This window comes from Micromys minutus (genome assembly GCF_963924665.1).
Source record: "Micromys minutus genome assembly, chromosome: 17".
Taxonomy (NCBI): domain Eukaryota; kingdom Metazoa; phylum Chordata; class Mammalia; order Rodentia; family Muridae; genus Micromys; species Micromys minutus.
In genome coordinates this window covers 19364668-19383896 of record NC_137952.1, presented here as the reverse complement: position 1 = coordinate 19383896, position 19229 = coordinate 19364668, and the positions used below count along the sequence as shown (strand labels likewise).

The 19229-nt window shown below is 35.0% G+C and overlaps 1 protein-coding gene across 1 annotated transcript in view; it reads left to right on the top strand.

The window, feature by feature from the left end:
• Positions 1-15064, top strand: part of LOC308431910 (uncharacterized protein) — a gene marked incomplete at both ends in the record, with an annotated part of 176624 nt that extends 161560 nt beyond the window's left edge. The window contains 5 exons of the mRNA XM_080931510.1: positions 2055-2170; positions 3443-3563; positions 6889-7103; positions 10927-11151; positions 15028-15064. Coding sequence (XP_080787636.1) covers positions 2055-2170; positions 3443-3563; positions 6889-7103; positions 10927-11151; positions 15028-15064 — 714 coding nt within the window. The remainder of the gene's footprint in view (positions 1-2054; positions 2171-3442; positions 3564-6888; positions 7104-10926; positions 11152-15027) is intronic.
• Between the last annotated feature and the right edge of the window lie 4165 nt (positions 15065-19229).

The window sequence follows — 19229 nt, the reverse complement described above, 5'->3', positions numbered from 1 at the left end:
CATGTTAAACTACATAAGCCTGTGCTCTGGGAACTAATCATGTTAACTCACTCCATGGAACAATCAGTTCCCTATAGTCTTGGGGGTCTGAATTGGCATGGTCTCCTGGGTGGGGGTGACAGTGGCAGTCAGGATAAGTCACTAGGGAGGGGGGTTTCTATGCTGCAAGCAGTTTGCAAAAGCCAGATAAGTGGTTAAGTCAGCTTATCTCCTGTTAACTTACTAGGCCCAGCTCCCATATCCAAGGGCCTGTCCTACGCACTTTCACCCAATTTCATACAGAAAGCGGCTCCGGTACAGCAAGGAGTTCAGCCTTATATCTACTTATTGACAGAGAGCAGGGTCTGGAATTTGAGGTATTTGGGACTACTTAGGAGCAGGAGTTACGGCTCCTTTAGTGTAAGGTAGCTTGGGGGTCCTTGGATTGTTCGGCTCTATTTTTTATCCTTCCATCAGCCAACCATTGGACTGAGAATGCGGTTCTCAATGTCAGAGTTAGAGAAAGGACTGAAGGAGCTGAAGGGTTAGCTGAAGGGATGTGCAACCCCATAGGAAGAACAACAATATCAATAAACCAGACTCCACCCCCCCAAAAGCTCCTAGAGACTAAACTACCTACTGAAGAGTACAAATGGTGAGACCCATGGTTCCAGCAATATATGTAGCAGAGGATGGCCTTATCAGGCATCAGTGAGAGGAGAGGTCCTTATGCCCTATAGGGGAATTGCAGGGCAGAGGGTTGGGAGGGAGTGGGTACATGGGGAAACACCATCATAGAGGCAGGGGAAGACAGAATGGCATAGGGGATTTCAGAGGGGAAACCAGGAAAATGGATAACATTTGAAATGCAAGTAAAAATACACAATAATAAATAAATCAATAAATAAATAGCTTCCTCATTAAACTGTGAGACTTAATTCATAGTAAAAATATATTTCCTGTATAATTTTTAGTGTAAATAAAGTAAGATTTAAGAATTATTCACACAGAATTAACTACTTATTTATAGATTTATTATATTTTGACCCAGCAAAAATTTCAAGAAAATATATCCATTTGAGTGAAATTTAAATGCATACTCATATCATTATTATTAAAATGTATCTCTCTATATATATATGTCAGCTTATAGCTTTCACAATATTTTCAACTTCAGTTGCTAAGAAATAGGGAAGACCTGTGTCAAATACCTGAACCTTAATTTATTGCTCAGTTTCAAAGAGCAAATTCTAGGTTACTTAGACAGCATTGCAATCAAAAACATTCAAACGAAAAACAAGGAGAATGACTAAATATACAACTTAATAAGTACTAATGAGATGATTTTTAAATAATTTTCTTTGCCTGTTTTTCTTTTTCTCTCAAAGTAATAAAGTATCAAAATCTAAATGCTATAGAATCTTAGAGTAGGACCACCACATAAGACATGATTCTTTTATGAATTGTTGAGCATGGGTTAAATGTTAAATATCCTCCTTAATTCTAAGTAAAAACTCAAAGAATATATGTATGTATATAAATAAACACACACACACACACACATACACACACACACATATATGGAACATCATTCTTGCTTTTTTTTTTTTTTTAAATAATGATAGTTCTCCTAAAGCGGTCTGGGGAAGTATTAGCAGTGCTTTTATCTAAAATATTTATTGAGTCTGAAGACCTTAGTAAACCTATTTGTGTTAAATATTTTCAGATAACAGTAGAAATTTTTCTTGTACTCCATCTAGACTTAACTGTGGCTTCTTTGTGAGACATTTGTTTATTGATCATGGTAAAAATCATGGGAAATACTAACTTTGAGTTTTTTTATTAATGCTTATTACCAAAATCTTGAAGTTTCACCAAATAACTCTCAGCAGCTTAACAAAATAGGCAATGTACATGTGTCAATTTGAGATATTTGAAGAAAAGTAATTGATTTTTGTCTTTTTTCCTTATTATGCCCCTCTACCAACATTCCTCACAAACCCCTGAGTAATAATATTTGAAGGAAGAAAATTGAGCCTCTAGAATTTTTAAATTATATTCCATGTTTTTAATAGTCTGAAGATGGCATGAGAGACTTAAGCAAAGGACTCAGTGACTTAAAACAATCTGTTCAACTTAGTTTGGATACTCAGAAGAAACAAGATCATGAAGTTGGAAAAGAACTAGCTGGGTAAGTTCTTACTATGTCAGACAAGTTCAGTGATTTACCTATTGTCTTAGTAATCTCTAAGTAGCAATTTACTTTACATTTGGTTTTTACCATCGAAATAATTTTTAAAGTACACTCCAAAAACTCATAAAAGCCTTAATTTTGAGACAAGGTTTTTATGTTAGGCCAGCCTTCTTTCACATTGTGATCCTTCGGCTTCAGCCTCCCAAGAGCTACATATATACATATTACATGTGTGTACATATTATAAATACATAATATATTTCAACAATGTAACCAAACAATTTAAAAAAATATTAAAATGTTCTGTGTATTCTTCAGGGATTTTGACAACAAATATTACACTGCCTTTGTCACGGAGCTTCAATTGTGTTCCACTTTATGTGTCACAAATGTTATTTCTTATGTAATTTTTCACTCTTTCATTCATTTTTAACTTCATTGTCTTTAGGATTTAAAGATTTTTACACATTGATTCTGTCACTTCTAACAATGTCTTAATTATCTAGATTAAATTTGTTTCTCTTCCTTTTATAATGTATGGAATACACATGATGGAGATAAATCTGTTGCTATTGGCATCTTCCATATGCACAAAGTACACATGTTATGAAATATTTGAACATATTAGTTTATTGATATTTTAAGAAAAACACTAGTTACCTTGAACCAAGCGATGCTGTTATTAGGTATGTAGTCATTCAGAGACTTGAGGGCATGCATTTTCGCATGGTGTGAATTCAGTTGAGCACCCCAAAAATAAATTTTTGTTAAATAACTATCATCAGTAGAATGCGTTCTTGATTAAGTTTACTTCATTGAGTGGTGTACTACCTGGCAAAATCTACTGTGACTTCTTTGCTCTCATCACTCCTCAATTACTTTTAATTACCTATTGTTACATCAGTTTCATACTCAGTAATTACATGTATATTTGTATTACTTAGTTTATTACTTGTGTATTATTTTATTCTGCTCACATCTTAAACTGACCTCTGGTGACAGATGATAAGAGCTTAATGTTTTATATGCACATACTCCTTCAAACAGTAATATTGTTGTTTAAATGTTACACAAAATCTACTAAATAATTTCATATTATTTTCCTGTGATTATTATTTAATTAGAATATATTATGGGAAATTAGCTACAATCAAATAAGAGTTATACAATTTATAAACATTTTTCATGATAAGATATATTATTGCAAATATTGACTATTAGCAAGTATTAGTTATTATTAACATATATTTATTCATTACATATTAACAGAATTGGAAAATCTTTTAAGATGACAGATAATAGACATGAAATTGGAGAATGTGGTTCTCATGGAGATTTTGAGACCTGCCAACTTGGAATGAATACTCCAGCTACAATGCCAACATGCTTTGTAAGATTTAAACAGTTTGGGGTTCAAAATTCAATTAACTGAGAAGAATATAAGCCTCTCTATAGTTTGAGCATGTAAATAAATATGTTTAAGTAGTGTGAGAGACTTGATATCATTGGAAAATTAAAACTATTAAAACTCTATTTTTTGATTGTCTTGTGACTTGATATCTCAACATATTTTAACAGCAAGCACTAAATGAACCCTACCTATGACTATAAAGGAATTTTAAATCAATACATTGATATATAGTTAATGTCCATGGTATGCAATATTTCAATTGTAAAATTTAATGGTTTGTAATATATTTATAGCTCCCTATCATCACCATAACTTAATAACCATTTTTATTTTTAAAATAAATTTCAAGTTTTTCCTTCATTACACAACCCTCTCCTACTCAGTCATGTGGAAGTACCAAGCTACATTTTCTCTAATTTATTAATTTTGAATATTTCATACACACACACACACACACACACACACACACACACACACACACACACACACATATATATATATATATATATATATATATATATATATATATATATATATATATATACATATATAGTTTTGAAATGATTCAGAGTCTGAAAACTGGTATTTCCTATTGGCTTGTCCTGAGGGCTTGGGAAGACATTGTCTACATATTCGGGGATGGTCCTGCTTCTGTCTGGAGCTTATAGGACCTGAGATCAAGTCTACCTGCATGAGGAGGAACCTGGGGTGTAACTGAAGCCGTAAGGGGCAGTGTGGTGCTTATGGGGACACAAATATTTCTAATTTGGGGGAGACTAGGAAACTTCCTACCATCTCACTTATCACTCCTGAGACTTCACTTGTCTTGACCAAGAACCAGGCTATCTTTCAGGGCCTAAGTCCCAAAAGCCACCACCTTCCCAGAGACAACACCACTCACAGTAGGCTGACCTTTCCTCTATTCATCATGGATCAAGACATGTCTTCACACACATGGCCACAGGTCAATGTGATCTAAGAAATCCCCTAATTGAGACTCTCCCTCAAATGACCTTGTGCTGTATCACATTGGCAGCTATAGCTAACTGGGACAAGGAGATTGTCTTTTCTGTAGTATGTGGTTTTGGCAGCATTGCCAACTGTGTCTTTAGCTCAGTGGGTTTATTCCTCGGTGTTTCTTCAGCGCACATGCCTTTTTTTTTTTTTTTTTTTTTTTTGTGTGTCAGTGCTATGATATATTTTTTGTTACTATGGCTCTATATAATTGGAGATCAATTACCTCCATCACTGTTCTCTATGCTTGTGCTTTTGTTTGCCTATTGTTTGTTTATACATCCACAAAAATCTTGGAATAAGCTTGCTTAGATCTGGGAGGAAGATCACAAAAATATTGATAGAGATTGCACTGAAACTTTCAATTGATTCAGTTATATATTTATTTTGATAACATTAACCCTGACAATCTACCAGCATGAAAAGTTGTTCTATATTCTAGTGTTTTCTGTAATTTTTGGAATGTCATAAGGTTTTCTTTTATTTTCTTCACTTATTTACTTATTTGTTTGTTTGTTTGTTTATTCATTTTACATCCTGATTACATCCCTCTCCCTCCTCCAAGTTACAAATCATTCCCTCCATTAGTCTCACTAACCCCTTCTCCTCAGAGGAGAAGCTTCCCTTGCATCTTATTTTGTGAAACTTAACAAACTAAAGGCTTTAACCTGCTTATCCCAAGCTCTCGTCATAATATAATAATAAAAATATTTCAAGTCGGTAAGTACCAGAGTGGTTATGAACTCTGAACCAACTAAATCCCCAGCCCTGATGCTGGATCTTATACAAACCTGAGATGGCAAGTAGTTCAGAGTGCTCACTGACCTGATTTTAGTTCTTAGAATCTAGGTTGACTAGCTCAAAACTACCTGTAACTCTAGCCTCAAAAGGTATCATCAGCCTCCCCGACATTTGCATAAAACAAAACCAAAATCAAAAACTGTAAACTGCCTTATCATTCATTCCCATGTTCTCCTACCTAGGTCATAGCTGCTAGAGTGTATACACTCAGATCTAATTCCTCTTCACATAGAAACTCCATATGAAGCAATACGATTTACAATTTACCTGCTCCTCTATTTGCTCACATACTTTTTCCACCACTAAAAACAGAATAGAACAAGGCTATATGAAGGGACAGGGAAAAAAAAAACAGTTCAGGCTGTGATGGCATGATGAAGAATTAGCCTTCAATATTAAAATTATTCTGTTATGCCATAAAGCCTCTAGTTCTTCATTTACCTAAGAAATAACCTGTATTGGAGTGACTGACTGGTTTTTCATCCTGTTTCCAAGCTATATGTTTTAGAAGGTTCCCTTGACTCAGTTTTATTACCTTTGTCTGTGTCTTTGTTTTAACCTAACCTTAAATGAAATAATCACATTACTCTTGCCCTCCTTTGCAGTCCTCCTTCCCCTCACAGCTAAGCTACCTCAAACCTCTCCCATTAGCCCTTAAGTTGGTAGTCTTTTAAACTATTATTGTTGGATGCACATTCATGGCTGATTGTCTATTTGTTTATACGTGTGTGTGTGTGTGTGTGTGTGTGTGTGTGTGTGTGTGTGAGAGAGAGAGAGAGAGAGAGAGAGAATGTGTATGTGTGTTGTGTGTGTGTGTGTGTGTGTGAGAGAGAGAGACAGAGAGTGTGTATGTGAGTGTGTGTGTGTGTGTGTGTGTGTGTGTGTGTGTGTGTGTGTGTTTCTGTGGTACTTTTATAACATGGATTAACAGTGGTACTTTACTTGATCTCATTATAAGTAATTTGTACTAAATTTTTTGACAATTGATAATATGGATAGTGAAGAAACTAGAAAGACATATTTTCACATAGCGTTTCATAGATTGTTAGCTTGTGTGGTAAGTAAATTTAAATTTCAGCAGCTACACAGCTACGGTTCATTCCCCCAGCCTTCATTCCTTTGTAATTTCCAGCCATCTAGTCAGTGTCTTTGAGCTTTATGAGCTTCCACTAATAGAAGCTTCCATTAGGCTTTTGAATCATTTATAGGATTTTTCCTACAAGACTTCAGGGTTGAAGATTTGACTCGTGTTAGACAATAATACAGTGCATGGCAAGATCTGGTTTTAAACCCAGTATCTTACATATAAACAATTGAAAAACTCAAAATTTTGTACTGATATAACTAATATTGATGAATACTTAAGATTCTAGCCTATCTTCCTTTATATTTGAATTTTCTCTAACTCACTAACTTAAAACTGTAGTCATCAAATCCTTTCATTAGCTGAATGTGACTGCTTTTGACATACAGGCTTTTAATATTCCAGGCACAACAAACAAGTAAATCATACTCAGAATTCTTAAAGGAGAGCTATACAGCTTCAACAATAAATACAATGGAAACCAAAATTAGAAACCTTAAATCTACACTCTCTAAACTGAAAGTTAGCAGAGCATTACATGAATTAGAACGGGAACGTTATAAGTACCTCTATTACGAAGAATTAAGCATTAGAAAATCATTTCAATATCACTTAAACAAGTAAGTACAAACCACATGTGTATGAAGTAAAGTAAGTTCAGTATTTTTTCTCTAAATTTTAATTATTATCAAAATAGTCTTTGTGAGGGTTAATTGTTAATGTTCATTCGCTGATAAAATTTTTGGAGATATTATATCGATCTAATTTTGTATGATCACCCTATTTTGGATGGTAAGCCTATTACAGATTATAATATTTTGTGCTGAGGACCAGCAGAGACCCAGAGACACAGGCCTGGTGAGAAGGACTTCCGACAAGCAAGAGGGCAAAGAGATCTCTGCTGAGAACGAGCAGAAAGTGCGACCCTGCCCTGTCTGATTCAGGAACTAAGAACCCAACATTGGACCCTCTGTTCCCAACCAGCGGCTTCTGGGTGCAGAACAGGGCTCAGACCATCCGCCATCAGGACCAGTGGAGATCCAGGTACGAAGGCCAGTTACAAAAAAAAAAAAAAAAGGAGAGAACCAATCACTGACAACAAGATGGCAAGAAGAAAGCAAAAAAAAAAAAAAAAAAAAAAAAAAAAAAAAGTACCCCAAGGCAACCAAGACAACCTGGCAATACTAAAGACCTAGAATAGTGAAATCCATTCTCAACAACAAGAAAAGATCTGTGGGAATCACTATCCCTCAAGCTATATTGCAAGGCAAATGTGCTAAAAACTGCACGGTACTGGTACCGAAATAGGAACGTGGATCATGGGAATATAATAGAAGATCCAGAAATGAGCCCTCACATATATGGTCACCTGATTTTGACAAAGGAACTGTAAACATTCAATGGAAAAAGGACAGCCTATTAAACAAATGGTGTTGGTCCAACTGGCACCTAGCATGCAGAAGCATGAAATTAGACCCTTTCTTATCTCCTTGTACAAAGCTCAAGTGTAAGTGGATCAAAGATCTCCACATTAAACCAGGTACACTGAAAATATTAGATGAGAAATTAGGGAAAACATTAAAACACATAGGCACAGGAGAAAATTTCCTGAACAGAACACCAATGGCTTGTGCTCTAAGGTCAAAGATTGACAAATGGGACTTAATGAGATTACAAAGTTTCTGTCAGGCTAAGGACATTGTTAAGAAAACCAAATAGCAGCCAACAGAGTGGGAAAAGATCTTTACCAACCGCACATCAGATAGAGGCCTAATATCCAAGGTATACAATGAACTCAAAAAGCTAGACACCAGAAAATCAAACAAACCTATTAAAAATGGGGTACAAAGCTAAACAAAAAATTCTCAATTGAGGAATATCGAATGGCTGAGAAATATCTAAGGAAGTGCTCAACATCCTTAGCCATAAGGGAAATGCAAATCAAAACAACCCTGAGATTTAACCTCACACCTGTCAGAATGGCAATGATCCAAAACTCAGATGACAGCAGATGCTGGATGGGATGTGGAGAAAGAGGAACACTTCTCCACTGTTGGTGGAGTTGTAAACTGATACAACTACTCTGGAAATCAGTCTGGCAATTCCTCAGAAAATTGGACATAGTACTACCTGAAGATTCAGCTATTCCACTTCTGGGCATATACCCCAGAGACACTCCAATATACAATAATGTTGCATGCATCACAGTGTTCATAGCAGCTCTATTTATAATAGCCAGAAGCTGGAAAGAACCCAGATGTCCTTCAGTAGATGAATGGATACAAAAATTTTGGTACATTTACACAATGGAGTACTACTCAGCTATCAGAAACAATGACTTAACCAAATTCTTATTATAAATGGTTGCATCTAGAGAATATCATTCTGAGATAACCCAGTCACAAAAAAACAGACATAATATGCAGTCACTAATAATGGGATACTAACCCCAGAAAGCTCTGAACACCCCAGAAACAACTCACAGACTGTGTGAAGTTCAAGAAAAAAAATTATGCTCAATCCTTACACACCAAGGAAATTTTGACTAATTCCAGGTTACATCCGGTTTTACATGTACTCTTCGCTCATTGTAACTACTAAGACCTTAAAGCATACTATCAAACCTTTAAAAAATAAAGCCAAGCACTGACAAAATGTATCATATACTTTTATTCAAAAACGCTTAAAATTTGTTCATTTATCTTTGTTTTGTTAATAAAGTTGTTAAAAAATACAATTAAAAAATCTTGAAAAATATTTTGTGCTTTTTACCATAGGAGATATTTTTGTTTTCTCATTTTAATCTTTCTGTTTTTCACTAATTAATTTACTTATTTAATTCCCAAATACTGTTTTCTCTCCTAGTCCTCCCTCACAGAGTTCCTTCCCCCATCTCTGTCCCTTTCTCCTCTATTTTCATATAATTAGTCAATTGAATATATTTTCATCTGAGTACTTATGAAACTCTGTAATTAAGACAGTGATATTGACCCAAAACTTATTGTAAGAATTCTCATAAATATTAATATTGAATGGTAAATTGTCTTTAACATAGTGTAGCTTAAAGCCAAATGTATAAGTTCTGCCATCCCTACTTTTTACCATTAGAAGGAGTCTGTATGTAAAATATCCTTCGTCTCTAAACTCCCCATTAAGTCCTTTTTGTGTAGGGAAAGATTAACATGAGCAAAAAAAAAAAAAGAAAAAGAAAAAAAGAAAAAGAAAAAAAAGCCTTGACCACAAAATAGTTAAAAATTATTCTTATGAATATATATGAATGATAGATTGGCACGTCTCACCCTTGCTGCCTTGTTAATGATGTAATGATGTAATGCTGTCATATACAATTTTGGTTCTTTTGATTGCCAGTTCAGGTATTACATTTGTCCCAAAAGTTGTTATGAATTATTCTCCAGTGCCAAAGGTTTAATGATACCTAATACATAAGGAGAACATAGTTTAAGGCCAATATTCTCAAAGGTGACATTTGTTAAATTCATTAACTTGTCTGTGAATGTTGAGTGAATTTTTGCTTGGAAGACATGAACATTATTTCCTGTACTGATGTTATAAGAAGACTTGTATTCAGCATAGTTTAGTGAGCCATTGAGTTGAACCTGGGTAAATTCCAGGAACTTTGGTGAAGGATTACTTACAAAAAGATGAAGAACTTACAAGAAACTAAAGCACCCATAAAAGAAGATTCATTCTCTTTTGCAACAACTGACTATCTATCATGTTCTTATGGAGAAGTAAAGACTCATGAGGCGTCAATTCCATGTAAGGATAAGGTACCCAGTGTTTTGACAGTTCAGGTATTAAAAAAATTTCACCTGCTAAGAGTTTAAGAGGGTGAAGGCCCTATCTTTTCCAGAGGACAAAGTTCTACTATAATAAAATCTACATCTTGCTAGTTGTTTTATTATAGTTTCTAAAGCATAAATATATAAGAACATTGATGCCATAACAGATTTTTACATATGAAATCTTTATAAATAAAAATGTGAACATTTAGTATCTTATACTACCCTTGATATGTTTTATTAAGCATTCCAATAACATCATGAATAAAATAAGTATATTGAGTCTAGTTACGCAGAGTCTTATCTGTCAAGGCACATATTACTGACAGCTGTACCTATCCACTTTTCTTTAAAAATCTAATGTTGTATTTGCAGTATCTCTTGAATTACATGAACTGTCTTTGGAAAAGATTTTTACTCACAAGTACAGTCCACTCCTCCATACACACACACACACATATATATATAACACACAGACACACACACACACACAAAGGTATGCTCCAATATACCTTTACTGTTAACATGCCATTTTCATGGAAATTTCACTTAATCTCCTGGAAGTATTGTTAAAATGCAAACAAATTAATAGAACTTCAGCAAAAGTAGCAGCTGACTTTACTGTTTACAATTTCCTTAGGAGTAATGAAAGTCCAGAAGAGAATAGGTCAAAGCTGCACATGGAAACACAGCACAGCAGCCCTGCAGTAAATGCACCAAGCCTGGGGCCTTTGACTGACTGCTCTTCTACTGGCATTTTGGGCAGCATTCCAGGACCCAGAAAACATCTCCTGAAAGAATCCCATACAGCATCTTCCTCCAACTCTCACCACCAGCAAGTGGCCTGGAAGACTGCCTTAGAATGGTTGGTTATACTTTCAGCTTGACAGTTTTGGAATAGTTCTTATTTTTAACTTGGCAGACTCTTAGGTTTTGCAGTTTACACCTGCTGAGGTAAGGCCGCAAGGGATGCTGCTAAACATCCAAAGGAAATGAGTGGGAGAAAGCTCTTCTGGCAAATGGTGCCTCCATGTCAATGCAAGGACATGAGTTTGGATCCCAGCACCTACATAAAGTTTGGTATAGTGACTGTCACTACAGTAATGGAGAATGAGAATGAGTGGGGGATTCTGGAGCTCTCAGTCAAGCTAGTCTTGAATGAACTATGAGCTCTTAATTCAGAATAAAACTTTGTTTCAAATATATAAAATGGATAAGAGTGAAAAAGACACCTGGAGTAAGCTTTACTCTACAGAAGTGAATGCACTGCTGAGTGCAGCCAATGTCTCCCTATCCATTTCTCTCTCTCTCTCTCTCTCTCTCTCTCTCTCTCTCTCTCTCTCTTACACACACACAAACACACACACACACACACATACACACAGCGATAAATTTCAAAAGGTCCTTGTGTTCTTATTTTTGAGACATCACCACGAACTTTATAGAACACACAGAAGTGAATTTATACATTTTAAATTTACTTAAAGCCTTCATGTAAATTAATCTTTAAAAATGATTATTTCTGAACATACAGGGCTACTCAGTGAGTAGAGGCCTTTGTTGCAAAGCCTGGTGACCTTGGTTCAATTTGCAAAGCCTATAAGTGAAAGAAGAGATGAAGTTGTTCCATAAATTGTCAACTGACCAAGACCTATATGAATGCTTCTTGGTATATATACATGTACACCCAGACACAGACACTCACTAAATAAACACATAGGCACAAAGATGCATAAGTTAACAAACATAAGTCAAAATGATGATTTCTGCTCAAACTCTAGGTACCTTTGACATACATTGGCTTAGTTTCTTGGCAACTTTTAACCTGGTTGTATCCACCCATGTTTTGCTCAATCATAGTTTTAGGCTTCACAGTCCAGCTTAATTTTGTAATACCATGTTTCATAAACTAGGTGCCATTGTATGCTTTTAATTAGTCCTTATTTGATTTTACTATTTTGCAATTACAAATAACATGAGAAGATATGTCTTCTAGGGTCTGCATATTGATAATCATTTTTTGATCATTGAAAACAATATGTTTGATGAGAACTGAAGACACAGTCTGTTTGTGTGAAGCACACTTTCTACCACTGAACTAGAACTCTCTTTAACTGACTTAAATGTTATAAGTAACATCTGACATTTTTTTCAGATGCAACAAGTATCCTAGTAGAATTATGGAGAAGCAAAGAAAGTGAGGTATGTAAGCCAAAACATATTAATTTAATTTAAATAACAAAATTAAAAAAACATTTTAAGTAACAACTGGTTTTCACTTTATCTTGTTAGATTAATTAGTCTTCTTACAGATACTGAATGAAATGTATGAAAGGCAAAAATGTGTAACTAAGTGAATTTTTAACCAAGAAGACATTCCTATGTTAAAGCATATATGCCCAAACTTTGTTGTATCAAATTTCTTTAAAAAATTGTACCACTTGGTTTTAAAGACAGATTAACATTGACTCACTAATAGTAGGTGATTTTAATACTGTAATGTCTCCAAAACACAGGTTGTCTGAACCAAAAGCAGAACCACAGAAACATCAGAATTAAATGAACCACACATCTAAACGCCTAATACCTGCAGAATATATTCCCAAGGACCAAAGAATATATATTTTCTTTTGTGCCAATAAAACTGTCACTTGAATTTTTATTCTTAGCAACTAAAAAAATATGCAGATCAATTTTCTGAAATGTCAGACTCACTTAATAATCCTTCTTTTAATTTTTTATGCTTAGTGAAGTTTTACAAAAATGTACTGTTGTTACCTCTCTCACACACACACATGGGGGAGGGGGCACACACAAGTGTATATGTTGATTCTTAATGGAAGTTGACTAATTTGACTACTACTCTATGATTAATATAGTAGTGTGAATAGGCAACAGATGAATGAAAAGTTCCTGTTTATTTGAATATAAGTTTAAGGTGTGTTTTTAAAATCTACTTTAATAAGGGTTCTTTTTTAAAATTAATTTTTTTACCAACTGGTGTTTTCCTGCTAATGGTGTTGCCCAATAAAAGCCAGTTTGCAGTGTCCCACATACAAGCTAAAGGAAGCCTGCCCCAGCTAGGTTTGGTTGGCAATAAAGAATTGCTGAACAGCCAGTGGCTAGGCAAAGGGAGATGGGCAGGACCCTTACAGTTCTTCCTGTGGGCTAAGACACAGGGGGTGGAAGAGGAAAGGGATAACCATGACACTGGAAATACAGAAGGAAAAGATTTAGAGTAGAGGGGAAATCATCTGAATTGTAGGAATAAAGGAAAAGTGGCTCTTTAAAAGGGTTGCCCAGAAAGTTCTTGGGCAACAAAGACTAATGGGCTTTACAGGAGGTTCACTGATCTAATAAGGCATATTAAAAATAAATTAAATAGTTAGTTAATGATAAATATAAGGCATAATGATAAACAGAATGCAGTGCATGTGATTACACAATAAAGTTTCATTTTTGTTTAACATGTTTGTCATGATACTGTTATTTTGTTATTCAAAGAATTTCCTGAGTCTGACTTCAAAAAGCTCTATCATCACAAATTATTATAGAACACACAAGAGATACCTGAGTTGACCATCAACACATCTAGCTGCTTGATGCATTCTCTTTCTTCTTTCATATACTAGCACAGCAGTGGGATCAAGATGCAGGCCTTATCAGGGCAATGTAGAACGCCAAACTTAGGAATATAGCAATACATGAATCAAATATACCTTACAAGCTATCTCCCAACATTTAAACATTGCTTTCTTTTTACCATTAGGTGTGTAAGAATATTTACTTGTCTGTTAGAAACAGAATCTTTACATACTTATGACAATCTCATGAAACTAATTAGTATACTGTAATGAAGAATATCTGTTTGTAGACCTTATATTTATTATACTTTACAGCTATTCAAAAAACTTTTTTGAGAAGGGTAGCCCTGACTGGCCTGAAAATTACTATGTAGTCCAAGGGGACCATAAACTCACAGAGATCCACTTGTCTGTGGTTCTTGATTGCTGGAATTAAAATTGTCTAATACTACACTGTGCTTGAGGGTATTTGGAGAGAATCTCTTATGTATTCGGTATCCCTTTCACACTGGCCCTGTGTTTGATTTCTTGTCAGCTGTTCTAGTGTTTGCTTTTTCTGGAACATTTTTGCTAATATTCTTGATAGTGTGGTTCTGATTTTTTTCTCTGAATACCATTTATTCTGAGCAAACATTTATTGTTTGTTCTGAAAACACCAAAAGCACAAAGGATTCTAGGATTTTATAGATTCTTAAAGACTAGTTAAAATGTTATCTACTCCTGGAAAATGTATGCAATATTCTGGAGAAAACAATCATTATGATGGAATGTTAAAATCAAGACTTTCAGTGAACCTCTTTGAACACAGTAGATATACATGAAGTTTAAGTTCACATTCTCTAAATAAAAACAATTTCCTTGGACGTTTTAATCAGAAATTGCAAAATTTTGACTATTTATTAAAATTATAAAACCATCAGAATATGTTTTGTGAGTGCTATAAAGTAAACATTGTTCATAAAAGAAGGGGAAATTTAATAGAACAACAGTAGGTATTGTAAAGACTTCATTGCTGAAATAAACTTGTAATTTACATTTGTAAAATGCCATGTGCACACAATATATCAAATGAGGACACATTTACTTATCTGTAGATGAATATTAAATTTGTGAGACTGAATAAGTATAATAATTTTTACTTTTTTCTTTGATTGTAGGAAGACAATCAACAAGATTTCTGTTGACAGATATTAAACAATTTGAAACAATTGGAAGTGTTTGTATAGCAGATAAGAATGTGGATTATCTACTTTAAACCACACCTGCCGCCATGTGTGTTTGTGTGTATGCAAGTGCCTGTCTGTCTGTCTATATCTATCACCTGAATCTATACCATACAGGGAACCGTGTGCTGAATTATACATATGTCTGGCCAGCTCAGGTAAGCTCTCTCCTATGCATACCTCTCACCTCAGTGATACTTTACAACAGCATGTGTGATGAACAATAGCTAGGCCTGGCTTACCACAACTCTCAGGGAACTTCATTTATTTAGTTGGCAGCATTAATACAAACAATACAGTTGACTGAATCTACCTTTAACTAGATTTTAAATGATAAGAAAATAGAGGGCACCTGAAAGACCAGTATCCTTCTGATATCATGTAAAACATTTAAATACCATATACATACAGAGCCCACCTGAAGTGGGAACCTGGTAGTGGGCAGCCATAGAAAAGACATTCTACAGACATGTCAAGTGGATGTAGTTTGGAAAAGAATATTCTTTTAAATTAACTATTGTTTCAAGTGAATATTTACAAATATTGAAATATTTCACAAATACCAAAATGTAAGGGTTACTTTATCAAATACTTATCTAAAATCTATTTTATAACCTATTTTATATCCAATACTGAAATGATTCTATACATCAAATCTTAGATGTGGTTTAGGGAAATTAATGTATGAACAAAAATCTACGGTTGGTAAAGTAGAAGAAGCAAGGATTACAGACATGGCAATATTCACTCAAAATATCAATATTGTTAAAGATTTTTTTCCAAAATTGTGTATTTTCAATATAGCACAATTAAATATACATAAAATGCTTCACATACATATGTGCATGTGTATGTGTGTATATATTATATAATATATAAAACAAATGTGAACATTATATGTATATATATGTATACACACACACACACATATATAATTGGTTCTAGAAGCCATTATGTAGGTATTTGAATGTACCTAGAAAATCTACCATGTGTAACCTATAAAAGCATCACCTGGAACTTTCTGCCCACTCCCATTAATACCTTTGTTTCTCAATCAAGCTCATGTCTACTTTCATGTCATATGTATACATACATACATACACACATACTTACATACACACATATATACATGACTATTTGTAATTATTAAACCTAATATCCTGTAATTAGACTAATCATGTGATTATTGTTTTCCAGACAATGATTTAACTTAATAATCTCCAGTGACATTCTCACTTTCCTGAGATATGCCTAGTATTGGAATCATTGTATTTAAACACAAATTCACAACAAAATGGTTTGCCTTTAATTGTAACCCCTTTTGTCTCAGGAAATTGAGAAATAGTTTATATTAAACATTACATATAAGAAGCTTCTTTTTTTATGTGTCTCCCTTTTGTAATAAAATTAATAAAATAAAGACTGTAGAGATGGCTCAATATTTAAAATAAGTATATCCTGCCTCTGAAAGGAACTCAAGTTCAGTATCCTGCACCAATATTGTATGACTACAGACTGCCCATAACTCCAGCTTCAGGGATTATTTTATTTATTTATTTAGTTGGTTAGTTAGTTAGTTAGTTAGTTAGTTAGTTAGTTAGTTAGGTGCTTTATTTTTACACTGGGCCACCCTCCAACTGTTCCATATTCCATACCCCTCCCTGTGTCTCTGTTTGCACTAGTATGTTACCACTCCAGTCCACCAGAAATCTAAACTTTCTGGAGCCTCCAGTACCTTGAGGGTTAGGTGCATCTTCTCTGACTGAACCAAGACCTGAGACCACTCTGCTGTATATGTGTTGAGGGCCTGATATAAGCTGGTGTATGCTTCCTAATTGGTGATTCAGTGTCTGAGAGATCTTTAGGGTGTAGGTTTATTGAGACTGCTAGTCCTCTTACGGGGTTACCCTCCTCCTCAGCTTCTTCCAGCTTTTCCCTAATTCAATCACAGGGGTCAGAAGCTTATGGTGATTGCTTGGGTGCAAATATCTGCATTTCCACTAACCCCACATGTGATAGAGAGCTAATATCCAAAATATATAAAGAACACAGAAGCTAACCACCAAAAATAACAAAAAAACTATAACAAAAACCCATACAACCCGATTAAAAAATGGGGTACAGAACTAAACTGAGAATTCATAACAGAGGAATCTCAAATTGCTGAGAAGGACCTAAAGAAATGTTCAAAATCCTTCGTGATCAGAGAAATGCAAATCGAAACAACCCTGAGATTCTACCTTACACCAATCAGAATGCTAAGATCAAAGCCTCAGGTGACAACACAGGAGGACAATGATATAAAGAAAGAGGATCCCAATGTTGGTGGGATCGAAAACTGGTAAAAACCACTCTGAAAATTAATTTGGAGGTTCCTCAGAAAACTAGAAACATATCTACCTAAAGACCCAGGAATACCACTCTTAGGAATATTCCTAAAAGATTCCCCAACATGCCACAGGAGCAAGTGTTTCAATATGTTCATAGAAGAATTATATGTTATAGCCAGAAGGAGGAAACAACCCAGATGTCCCACAACAAAAGAATGGATACAGAAAATGTGGTTTATTTACACAGTGGAATACTACTCTGCTATTAAAAATGATGACATCCTGAGTTTTGCAGGCAAATGAATAGAACTAAAAAATATCCTAAGTGAGGTAACTCAGACACAAAAGGACATGCAGGGTATGTGTAGATTTATGTTCAGGCAATACATGAATAGACAGGAAGAGGAGGTGGGAAAAAGGAGAAGAAATAGAAGAGGATAAGTCAGGGAGTGAAATGGAAGAGGGGGAAACAGAGGAGAAGGAGGAGAGGACAGAACAGGAACAGGAGGACTGAGAAGGAATTTCCAAGGAGGTGAATAGAGAGTGTAGTGGTAAATCTGCCCCAAATAAACATTAGCTTGTTTTCCTAATTACAGAGTTGTGTTTTCATTGAATGGGTTTTCTTGGGTTGAAGAGGAAAATGCAAAAAACTGACGATTGGGTTGGAAAGGGTATTGCAACAGGTATGTACTCACTGATATGTGGACATTAGCCAGAAACAAAAACAAAACAAAACAAAAACAAAAACCAAACCAAACAGAAGAACAACAACAACAAAAAAAAAAAAAAAAAAAACACATACAGAATAGTCAAGAAACAATCTACAGAACTGAAAAAGGTCAGCAAGTTGAAGGGCCCAAGTGAGAATGCCTCAGTCCCACTTGGGAAGGAGCAGAAATCAACTACAAGGGGGGTAGAGAAAGAGGGACTGGGAGGGAAAGGGAATGGGGGTGAAGAGGGGAACATGATGTGGTATTGGGAGGGGCAAAAGGACAGAAGCACTGAGGGGCAGCAGAAAGAATGGAAATAGGTAAGCTCTGGAGGTAGGAGGTTGAGAAGACCCTCCAGAAAGCACTAGAGACCTGGAAGATTGGAGACCCTCAGGACTCAAATGGGGGAACCTAGATAAAATGTTCTACAGCGGGGAGAGGGAACTAGTAAAACCCATCTCCAGCAGAAAGACAGGGCACTAAGTGAGGAATGGGATTACTATCTCACAAATAAAACTCTGATACATAATTGTTCCTGTCTGATAGAATTGCAGGGATGGAAATGAAGACCAGCCTAAGGAAAAGAAGTTCCAGCGACAGGCCCAAAAAGAGAATCCACCTCAAGTGGAGGCTGCAAGACCTGACAGCATTACTAAGGCTATGTAGTGCTCACAAAAAGGGACCTATCGTGACAGCCCTCTGATGGCTTCAGAGATTCTGACTTTCTTTTTTGGCCTTTACAGATGCCTACACTAATGTGCACATTTCCAAACACAGGCACACATATGTAGACTTAATATAAATATTTAAATATCTTCTAATATTTAATGTCATGGGACAGCTTGTACTTTTGGGGATTATGTTTGCATAAATATTTTTATATTCTTATTTTTCTGAAAAATGGAACAAAGAAATTTTGAGGTGAATTGCTTGTTCAACTATGTACAACATATATAATGCTATATGCCTGTGAATATATTTTCTCTTGATGATCATGGTCAATTTACAAAGTCAGAGAACATGCAACAATAATAGATGAAAATGTAAACATATCTGATTCTCTTCTTAGTTTAATATTGTTGTCTTCTTGTTATAT